The sequence below is a fragment of the Diadema antillarum genome, unplaced genomic scaffold (assembly GCF_040938485.1).
Source record: "Diadema antillarum isolate AM-2024a unplaced genomic scaffold, OU_Dant_1.0 seq00000506_RagTag, whole genome shotgun sequence".
Taxonomy (NCBI): Eukaryota; Metazoa; Echinodermata; class Echinoidea; order Diadematoida; family Diadematidae; genus Diadema; species Diadema antillarum.
Genome location: NW_027271461.1, coordinates 211,644 through 223,706, shown reverse-complemented (window position 1 = coordinate 223,706; position 12,063 = coordinate 211,644). Strand labels below are relative to the sequence as shown.

Sequence of the window (12,063 nt, the reverse complement as noted above, 5' to 3'; positions counted from 1 at the left end):
AACAAGTGATGATGCCTTCCTCAGTTTCTCAGGTAATTTATTCCAAAGTTTTGGAGCAGCACAGCTGAAGGCACAGTCCCCTAAAGTTACTTTCGTTTTTAAGTGAGATTGCTTTAGAAGCAACTTATCCTGTGTACTTCGTAAATTATGAGAATATGAGTGTGATTTCATTGATATCAATTCTGATAAATAACCAGGTGCTTGATAATATAGTTTTGTACTATATAGATAATCTCTTTAGCTTATAATCAAAATTTCATCAATTGTGTAAATGGTTTCGAAAGAACCACCTATTCCAATGAATTGCACTTCATTTGCAAATTATTCTGTAAGTTTATGAGTCATCTCTGGTCATTATAGCCAAGTCCGTGGATATATACATGAACTGAGGCTAAAATAGCTCATTTATGTTTGAAAATAAATGTAGTCGTTTAAGAACAAGTTTGCGTAAGATTTTAGATATGGTATAAAGGGCCTACACGTAGACGTGACTGTTGGTCTGTAGTTATTTTAAAAATGCACACTTGTCTTGTTCAGTTTAGTTTCGTGAAATTATAGTGCGAGAACCGTTCATGCGATATTTCTTATTGAGGTAAATAAGCATTGCAGTATAAAAGGAAAACGTAAGGACTTAACTCCGGGGAATTTCAAATTTACCGCGTAATCTTTTGAAAAATATTCGCGTCCATAAATCAGTGAAAAAAATATCAACATATTTTCCACAAATATGGATATTTCTTATACCCAATAAATTGTTAATCATCAAGCTATAGCATCTAAGTTATAATACATGGATCGACTTATACATTGCATAATCATCGGCCAGTATAAATTCACTGTATCACGGTCAATGGAATTTTATAAGGTTTACAATTTTACGTGCGTTTACGTGATTGTGCACAGTGTTTGATAATGACTCACCTTATGTGGTACCAATTATATACGGCAAAAGATTTCGTCTCCTTTCTTTTCTTTTTTTTTTTTTTTTGGGGGGGGGGTCATTCACTTTTTTCACTACTATACCGATGTAGAGACGCTTCGGCTCAAACTGAAACAACGGGCCATTATCATGACGGGGGAAAGGTAGAGCTGCTCCCCTCTAACTTTTGGCAACCTAAAAACAAATCAATCTTACACACACAAACACACAGACACACACACTGAAAATCTTCCCGTGCGGTCCCTGATAAAAGGTATGACCGACCAGGGAGGTGGGAAGACTTTCTTCCCACCTCCCTTTACCAACATTGAGATATTTAGCAATCATTTTTCATGTTACAAAAAGGATCATTATCCAACACATACCCGCAATAACATTCATTTACAACCCAAGAATATTGTTCGCTATCAGTAGGCCTATACACTTTATATGCATGGACCTAATATATTGAATGTTGCCCACATAACCACCTAAAGCATTTCACATTCTTTTAAAATAATAGTCTTTACAAGAAAACTAAAGTTAATGCCTAAAGATAAATATTTTTAATAGGATTAATCAAACTTATATAGAATATAATCAAATACAGTATATAAATAATGTTTATATAGACTCTCACCGACACAGTAGAAACGCATCATTATAGTCACTTTACATGTTTACACATATGCACAGATGTTCCATCAGTCAACCCGTTTTCGTATATAACGTGCATATTGTACTTCATCAAGAATAAAGTGGGTTTTTTTTTCAAAAAAAAGAAAGAAAGAATAAGTAGGCCTACAAAGTGCGTTACTCTTTTGGTCTGTACCGGTATACTTCGGGTCTCATTTGGAATTCTCTTATAATATTGTTCAAATCACTCTGTTTCCATTCTATGATTGCTGTAGAAAATAGTTTGCAAATTTTAAGAGCAGTTGTTCTATATTGATGTGTGCGCATTGATTTTTAAGAGCAAATTCTTAAACGAACACCCTTTTTGGAGTGTAAAGTACATCCGATTCATTGTCAGAGTTTTGTGTACATTATTTTCATTTTTGAAGCGCCATGAGCACTGAAAAGTGGACCTGTGCGCTATACAAGTAGCCACTATTATTATTATTATCATTATTATTATTACGTACAATATCTCCTCCAGGGCCCCGTCTCATGAACTAGTTGCAATCAATCGTAAGTGCCAACGTACAATCGCAACTTTGAGATTGATTTCAATTGCAAATTTTAGGACTGAATTGATCGCAAATTTGTCAAAAGTTGAAATGAAAAATAGATCGCAGATTTTAGGTTGCCATGAAATTTGCATTAGTTTTCGGACAAAGTTACGAGTAAGGGTTATCATTAGAGGAAATTTGACTCGTTACCACTAAATTACTAGAAATTACAAGATCAATGGAATTTATAGGCTTGATTTTGTGCATGTTCTAGAATTAACACTGGCTGGTCGCAAATTGAGTTGGATCTACTGTATATCATGAAGGATGTCTGCAATCAATTTTATCTCAAGATGAAATTCATTGTGATATTCGAAAATTACTTTTATTCCAACTACTTGTATGTTGAGACGAGGTCCAGGCTTTCGAAAGGCGCGCGCTTCGAATCGATCGGTGCATACTGACTATTTCCGGGTGTAATAGTACTCTTGAAAACCTTTCTCTGATTGGTTTACTGCTGGACATGATTGCCATTACAACCAACCAACTACGCGATTTTATAGGAAGCAACATCCTAAACAAGGATACGGTCAGGAAGGAAGAGAGAGCGTACGAGGCAGCTTGTCAATACACTGTATTTACATCGTACATCCTCAACGTACAGTGGCTATGAGTACAGTAGTGTGTACTTCCACGTCAATCCGTGGATCGTCATAATCGATGATACAGTTCTCGTCGTTCGTTTTGTTTACTTGAACCTTTCTGTGCGGCGTAGACACGGGTTACCCTTGGATAACACGACCACGGAGCTGTTGAGCTCTAGCTGCTAGCTAGCTGCTAGCTACACCTACAAATTGTACTCAACTACCTAGCAAAGCCGAGTGCTAACAGTAACACACACTGTGACACAGTCAGTAGGAATCAAGGATTGGTTGTTGTGCGACGACGAAGTCGAGGGCTGTGAAGATCTGAATCTCAAAAGAGCCAGGGACACGGTCACGGGTGCAGAGGAAATAAATGCTCCATAAATTACGCTAACAAGTTGGCTGGTCCACGCCGCTGCAACTGCTGCAGGTAATTTGTGAATATCTACTAAGAATGGGAGATCCTATGTGAGCTCGAGGAGAATGTTTGAGTGGACGTTTCAAATGACGAATGTTGTGCAATTAAGTTAGGATTTAACGTTACCAATTGCAATGGTTACCGTACGTCGTTAGGTTCTAATTTAACTTGATAGACGTTAACGTTTATTATTTAACGTTAGATAAAGTAGAAATAAGATGATCTCATTGTCATGATTGTGGAGCGGATTCTAACCCAGTTGGTATTAGTGTTTATTATGTAACGACGATACCTGTCCTGAATTAATGTTAACAATGTTTGTTAGACTACTAACCGTTAAACTATAAATCAGGGCTGGACAATAACTGCTAACGCCATAATGGTGGCTCGGTGGCCCGGGGCCACCAAAAACGAAAGCCGGGCCACTAAATTTTATAAAGGGCAAATTTGGTGGCCGACCTCGGGCCACCAAAATTTTTTGAAAAGTAGACTCTATGTCAATGAATTGTAACTTTTGGTGCCGGAAATTAGGCCTAACGTTAGCAGTTAAATTTGTTGAAAGGATGGATGAAAAGGACTGAATGAGTGCCTGAGACTCGAGAGTGAGTGTTGCGATTTTGTTGAGATTTTATGAGTAACGAAATGGTTAGATTTTATGAGTAGATATGTCCAACTTCCAATTCTCACAATGATAAAACTTAAATATTTGACTCATTAAAAAAAACAGTACTTTTAATGTTTTTTATTGTTTTTTTCGGGCCACCAAAATTTTTCTCTCGGGCCACCAAAACTTTGAAATTGAGGATTTTGGTGGCCCCATCAGGCCACCAAACAAAAAAGTTAGTGTGGAGCCCTGTATAAATGATGGTGTACGGTAGAAACTATGAATTATGATATGATGACACCCAGTAGGCTAGGTGGTCTAGTTGTTCTATCAGTAGAAACGGTCTAGTGTAGTAGGCCTACTGGACTTAACTTAAAGTGCTGTAGGCACCTAAATTTAATTTAGTTTTTAAAAAATGCTGTAGACTCTAGAAATCTAACGTTAGCCTCTAAATTCTCACACAATGACACGCTTCGAACTATCACATGACATCTGACATAGAGTCTAGAAATAGAATCTAAGTTAGATCTACCACTCTACCAGCATGCATTGAAGTAGAAAGGTTATACACAGGCCAGTCGCTGTATACATTGCACGGCGTCTGGTCGGGCTAGCATTGAATATGGGGTGACTGTGGTATTTACAAATGTAGGCCTAGCCTAACGTTAACCCTCCGTTAACACAGCGTTCGGGCTGGTCGCAGTTAGCCTAACGTTAGATCTAAATGCAGAAAAGTTCATTGTCCCAGACTGGAACATGCCACTGTAAGTGTTTAGTAGAACTCCTACCACTACCAGAAGTCATTTTTCCTAGATAGATGGTACAAGGCCACTGCCTTCTTCTTGGATGCTGTCCAACACATCCACCCCAATGGCAATGCCTGGACCAACTGGACAGGGGGGTGCACCGATAATACAGTTTAATAATAGCGATATGTTGTTACATTGTTACGGCCTAACAGCACAGAGAGAACAAATAATTTCATGGCTTTGACCTTTGCTCTTGGATGCTGATGTGGAGAACTGCTGTTTAGAAAGTATCTTTGTTTTTAATGTTCATGACTGCTGATGGCAATGACGATGTGTTCCACTCTGTGGAGTGTGATGGTCCTTTTGGCATAAATGAGTAGATTCTACTAGTAGCAGTTTTTATTTGCAGCACTTGGTATGAAGCCTGTCACTCTGTTTTTAAGAGCACATATTTTTAGAAAATTTTTACTTGCACTGAGTACATGGACACTTAGCGTTAGACAAGCACAAAGTATGATCATACGCCATTTACAGACTGCACTCACACATAATAATATAATTCAATAATCTTTTGAAAATGCACAACTTCACTTTGCTTCAGCAGATCTCAGTGGAATCAAGGCTGTAATGCAGAGCCATCCTATCCTTTTCTAATGCTAATTATCAGATTCGGTTTTCATTTACTTTCCCATATTCCATGTTACAGGTACAGGTGACTGTTTCTAGGGCTGCTAGGTGGTGATGTTGGAAGCTATCAGGGTCAATGAGACTTTTGAAACATACGTAAGGCTGGAGACATCTCGACACACACCTGACAACACAGGGACTTCAAAGGTTTTTCCCATCCAGGTGTGTGCTTGTTTTTTTTAGTGCTGGACCTACTGGGGTGTGCTAGATCAATTATGTTATAGGGTTAACTCAAGGATTAAAATACAATTTATGTAAAAAGTTAGTAACTTTTTACATATATAAACAAGATTATTTATATACTCAACCCAAGTGACCCACTTGTGATGTTTCTACAGACGAATTTTTGGCAGTTTGCAAGAAGAAAATAAACAATGTATAATGCCTGCCAAATGACATGGCTGCATCACATTTCTTTACAGTTGTGGTCACATCTGTGCATTTTCTTCATTTTGAAGCTGAAACATAGAGTACTGTATTTGTTCCAAGTTCATTGTGTCACTGCCGGCAGCCAGGGATAACCTGGTGGTAGTGTCACTGCCCAGAAAGCAGTAGATGACAGGTTCGATACCTGCTGGTTCCTGTTTTCTGACATGTTTGTTAAAAATGTAGATCAGCAGTTGCGATCTTACAAATTTAATTTGTACAGAGGGCAGACAAACTGAAGAAATCTCATACCTCGTATCTTTACCCTTCTGCTTAATAATCTCTTGCTTTCAAGAAGAAACTACATGTAATTTGTATAATCTTGATAAACTATAGTAATGTTGCCAACCCATGATGGTTCATTTCATTTCGGAAAAAAAAAAGGGAGTTAATGGAGTATAAACTGAAATACCTTTTACACTGAATGCAAGAAGGGAATGTGCTGAATTACTAAACTAAGATGTGATGCACCAGACCACTGTATGTGTAATTAACATGAGTGAATAATTATTAATGTTTTCATTGACAGGTCTGTGCAGCTGAGAGATTTCATTCAGATTGACACCCTTATTGCTGGCCATCTGTGGAGTGGATCCCTGCTGCCACAATGGGCCAAGCAGTGAGAAAGATTCGCCGTGACTCCAGCGTACCGTGGCATGGCAGCAGTAGAGGGCGTCTTAAACGGTTTCCCAGCTTTCTGGACCCTCATCAAAAGTTCCCAGACATAGTGAGCTTGCCCCCAGAGATAGCACTCATGGTCCTCTCTAACCTCAATGCTACAGACCTCTGCCTCGCCATGACTGTCAATGACTTCTGGCGGGAACTTGCCAGTGATGAGATGCTCTGGCAAGGGTGAGTAGAGAAACCTTGAACACATAATGCCTTAATGCCTTATTCATGTAGTGGTGCCTTCACATACAACTTCGGACAATCCTATCAGTTTGGCCACACAAACACAAATGGTGCCAAAATAAGTAGGGAGGTGAGACGAAAAGGTGTTAAAGTAAAAGATTCTTGTTGGTCTACAGCTTCTTTTGTTTTGATAGAGTGAATAAATAGAGACTTGTCTCAGGCCACATACATTCTTGCTGATAGTGGGTAGAGTCAACTTAATTGTTCATGAATTATACCCTTAGATTTATTGTCAATGATGTGTTATCAAAAAAGTAAACTTAAATATTTAGTGTTCAGTCAGATCAGGATTGACTTGAAAATGATTCTAAGTTCCACAAAATTTCCCAGACCAGGGGCCCGTTTCATAAAACTTGTCATCAGTGACAGCTGCCACATTTCTATGACAAATTTGCTCTCAGCCAATCAGATGCAAATATTTCAGTTGCTTGTCACATCTATGACAACTTGTCACTGATGATAAGTTTTATGAAACAGGCCCCAGGTTTTCTTCTGCTGAGTCGTATTTGATCGATGCATTGTATGTTAAGGGAAATGATAGGCCTAAGTACCAGTATCTTGAAGGGATATCGCCAGGAATGATAGTCTTGAGTTGGTTGTAAACCAGTAATACTGTTGGAGGAACAAATCCCGCAACATTTTCCGCCAATGCCATCACTGTTTGAATTTACTTTCTTGTCCATTCAACAGCTTTACACATAAATACGACTTTAACTCAATTCTTATGTCATTATGTTTGTGCACATTCAATTCCCATTTTCTTTACAGGTTATGTCGAGCCACGTGGGGCTGTATCAGTGCATATGATAGATGCAACCTGCCTAACTTTTCATGGAAGGCTCTGTACATGCATCTTGATGAAGCGTCTGTCACTTTTAATGCTGACCCAGATTTGGTAAGACTGACTTCATATCTGCCATGCTTATCCCTGCATATATAATGATTTTTTTTTTTGTGTGTGTTTCATAATGGGATATATTGCTACAAATTTGCAAATGAAAAGAACTTGATATGTTACTGTACCATACACTATGTCTTAAAATTGATATTGAAAGTACCCTCCACGTTTAAGTTGACATTGATTTACCGACAATGAATTTTATGTGACTTCAAGTGGAAGGAGTTGTGCCCATCACATCAAATTTTCTGTCGTCATAGTGATATAGCAATAGGCCTATAGATTTTAAAAAAAAAAGGGGGGGGGGGGTAATAGTTGTGACAAATCAGCAATTGCCGTCACTTTGTCTGAATATACCACCAGTATGTGTTTGTGACCAGTGTCAATGTGTCACAGAAATGTGTTAACAGTAATTTATGCCTCACATTTTTGTTTTATTTTGGGTGGCTTTTAAGGAAATTTGTACTGTTCTGATAGACTTTACTCCATTTATTAGGGTCAACTTGTAAAGGAAGTGGCTTTTTGTTTCTAATTAATGTTTATTCTCAATGCTAATTTATGGTAACTCTAAATTTAATCAAGAATCAAATGTTTTTGTTTGATTGAGGAAGCATGAGTGAAATTTTAATGTAAGGAAGAAAAAATTGGTACAGTGCTCTGAGCATCTATTGTAAATGACTGCCACTTGTCATGTGCGGCCAAAAACTGGAGATGTAAGCACTGACTTAGACAAACAAATGCATGACTATTTGTAGTTGTTTAGAAGTGTTCAAAACATGAATTAATACATTGAGTGGAGTGGGTAATGTTGCCATATGACTATGATTTATTTCATTCCTTTAGTAAAGTCTTAATAACTTTTTCTCCAGGGCCTGGAATACTTAACCAAACATGGCTTGATTGATGGCAGTGTCATGGACATCGCACAATTCATTCACACTACCAATAGACTGCATCGACGTCAAGTCAGGGACCTCCTGTCTAGAAGGTGTCTTTACATTCTTCTCTGACATACTGCCTCAAGACTTTGTTGCTTTTGGGTATTTTTGATAAAGATAATGATTGTGATTTATACAGTGCATAATTACTAATCAATTTTGTATCTGCTTTTAACTTTTCATACAAGTAGTTATTCAGATGACAACAGAAACAATTACTATATTCCTTTTTCTATTTTGATGGCTATATTTGTGTGCTCTGTCAAATTTTCATTATACATGTACATTTACCATTTATTTTGATAATATGCAGAGTTCAAATATTCCTTGTATGAAATGTCTTCACAGCAGGATAGTTCTGTAATGTAGTTCCTTAAATGTAAATCAGATCATGTTGAATTATTAATTGTTTCTGCAAATTTTTGTAGCCATTTGGCTTTTGGGTAACTTTGCCTTTTGCTCTTTTGACTTTCCTAGACAAGATATTTTGGAAGTAATCATCAACCTGGACAACTATTCCAACAAGTTCCTTCCCAATGCCCTCCGAACGTTTTTCTCCAACGTGGACTCACCACGGGTTCACAGTCGTGATCTGCATGGCCTCATCCAAAAGTTTGCAGAGAGATTCATTGATTGCAATCCAGATTGTGGGCTGACAAAAGGTAAGATGTTAAAACTATGGTAATGTCTATGCCTCTATACCAAAGGGTGGCAAAAGTGTTTCGTTTTGCGGTTGTCTGTCTTGTCTATGGAGTGGTATGCCCAAGAATTGTAAAAGACTGATGTGCTTTATAATGTTGTTGTTGTTTTTATGCCTCCGCCACGAAGTGGTGCCGGAGGCATTATGTTTTCGGGTTGTCCGTCCGTCCGTCCGTCCTTCCGTCCATCCGTAATGAATTTTGTGGACAAGGTAACTATCAAAACCTGTTGAGATATCCTAATGAAACTTGGCATGTATGTGTATTAGGGGGTGAAGTTGTGCCTATCAACTTTTGGGTGCACATGCTCAAGGTCAAAAGGTCAAAAGGTCAAGGTCAAATACATAAGATTTCACTATTTCCACCATATCTATTAAATGCCTGAAGATATTTTCTTGAAACTTAGTGTATACATGTATTACCCAATTAGGATTCTCTGGTGAAAGTTTGGGTCATGAGGTCAAAGGTCAAAAGGTCAGGGTCAAATACATAAAATTTCACTATTTCCACCATATCTATTGAATGCCTGAAGATATTTTCTTGAAACTTAGTGTATACATGTATTACCCAATTAAGATTCTCTGGTAAAAGTTTGGGTCATGAGGTCAAAGGTCAAAAGGTCAAGTAAGAATATTAAAACTTGTTTTTTTTTTCCGTACCTTGGAAAATTGTTCAAGGTATCTTCATGGAACATAGTATATACATGTACTGACTGGAAGTGATTATCTAGAGAATGTAGGGTTCATGGGGTCAAAGTTCAGGGGTCAAAGGTCAAGTGCAACACTTCAAAATTTTACTATTTCCCTCATATTTATGCAATGCCAGCAGGGTTATTATTTTTTTTTTACACTTGTTGTATGCATCTATGTGTATTCTCATAGAAATTCTCTGGAAATTTTTTTTTTTCTTCTTTTTTTGCTTCAAAGGTCAAAAGGTCAAAGATCAAGTGAAAGTGCTGAACTAACTTTTTCCTCCATATCTTGGAAGTGGCTCAAGTTATCTTGGAACTTAGTACATATTATGCATGTTCTACCTGAAAGTGATTATCTTATGAATTTTAGGGTCAAAATGAAAATGGTAACAATTTACTATTCAATTCAGAAATTGCACTTTTTCTCCGCCATACCGGTACCTTGAAAATTACTCAATGCATAAATGTATGAATGGGTCAAAGTCAAGTTAAAGTCCTTAAATCCCCAAATACATGCTCTCCTATTCATCCAATTAAACCTAGGTCAAGGAACGTGAACATTCAACACATTTGTGACAAACTTGTCATTTCAATATTTTGCCAATTTTGTGAAAATGTAATCACACATTGTCCACATGTACTATCTAGACCTACTGGGAAAATCATGCATTATGGGGAGGCATACCAGTCGCCAAAGCGACATTTCTAGTTTTGTTTTTCTTTACAAACTGTATGTGAATAAAAACTTAAGTTTGTTCATGCAGTAACAATATTTCCAGGGTCAGTGAAAATTGTAGAATCCTTAATTTAGAGTTGTCTTCTATCTTTGCAGTAGCATAGTGAAAAACACATTGTTGTGTTAGTTTTATGATTTTTTTTTCTTCTTCTTATGACATTCTCTTTAATAGACTCTTGCTGGAAAATTGCATCCAGGAATAGTGCCATGAAAAAATATTTAAAGAAAGTATTGAAAAAAGAATGCTCAATAGCAAAAAACAAACAAACAAACTTGATGATGAAATGATGACCAGAAAAATCTCTGAATCAATTGAATTAAAACAATTTTAGTCAATAGGTTTATGATACAATGATAGCTATCACCCCAGTAAATGATCAAGCAGAGCAAAGGCACCGAAAATTGTCTTCATTAGGTAGCTGTGACCTTGCCTGTTGATTGCCCATCTTGTTTTTGTATTGAAAACAAAAACACAACAACACTTATATTCTGTGACTTTCTGCAAATGGCTTATCTACTGCATATATGTTTTTAATGTGTCTTCAAGACATCTGGGCCCTGTTTCATCAAGCTGTTCGTAAAGTTACGAACAACTTACGAGCGACTGGTGTTCAGTTCTGATGTGCTATACTTACCAGAATTTCCATAATTCAGCATAAGAACTGATCACCAGTCCCTCGTAAGTCGTTCGTAACTTTACGAACAGCTTTATGAAACACCCCCCTGTAGTAGGATTATTTTGGATGTTTCTTTCCTAAGATTGGAAATCATTAATGTGCCATGCTCTGAGGTAAATATAAGAGGAGTCCTTCAGTGACATCATCAGTCACGTAACCAGACAGCTGTTTGTAGAAGCTCAGTGGATTCTATGTGAGGGTGCTTGCATTTGAATTGTCATGACATGATTTAATTTGATTGATTCAGTTTGAGCTGGTGTACAGTATATATTTCACTTCTTTCCAACAACATACAGTATGCAAGGATATGCTGCAAGCTTCCTTTGTTTAGCAACAGTGTACTCAGACAGGTAGAAGTCTGTGCTACTGTAGTTGTCAATCTAAATGTCTCCCTCTTGTGGCCAATTTCCAGACGGCATCTGCATCCTGTGCTACTCCCTGATCATCCTCTCTGTGGACCTGACTAGCCCCCATGTCAAGAACAAGATGTCCAAACGGGAATTTATACGCAATGTCAGGCAAGCCACGAATGAGGCAGGAGATGAACTGGCGGGCCATCTCTATGATAACATCTACCTTGTCGGCCATATTGCTCCTGAGAGGTGGGATGAGTAGGTCCGGCAGGGACATCACTCCTTCTCATCTTCTCTTCTTGCAATTTTTATGTGGCATGAAATATGTTTGGACTGATTCTACATATATGTGCAGAGCCCTGTCTTGGTATATTTCTTCTTCATCACTGCATGAGATAGGAAATATTCATATCCTCAGCCTTTCATCTCTAGAGGCAGTGGTATTATTCTACTTAAAAGAGACTTGCAAGACATCTTAATGTGATGAACCAAAATGCAGCTGACTGTATATTGATGGCATCAGGTTTTATCCACCATTCGA

The 12,063-nt window shown here is 37.7% G+C and overlaps 1 protein-coding gene across 1 annotated transcript; it reads left to right on the top strand.

Moving 5' to 3' along the window:
• Positions 1–3,022: 3,022 nt before the first annotated feature.
• On the top strand, positions 3,023–11,784 carry LOC139733925 (F-box only protein 8-like). The gene is made up of 7 exons (XM_071644739.1): positions 3,023–3,165; positions 5,213–5,355; positions 6,149–6,471; positions 7,300–7,426; positions 8,299–8,417; positions 8,845–9,029; positions 11,582–11,784. Exons 3-7 carry the CDS (start codon positions 6,227–6,229, stop codon positions 11,782–11,784), a joined length of 879 nt encoding a protein of 292 aa, XP_071500840.1. The 5' UTR covers positions 3,023–3,165; positions 5,213–5,355; positions 6,149–6,226.
• The last annotated feature ends 279 nt before the right edge of the window (positions 11,785–12,063 follow it).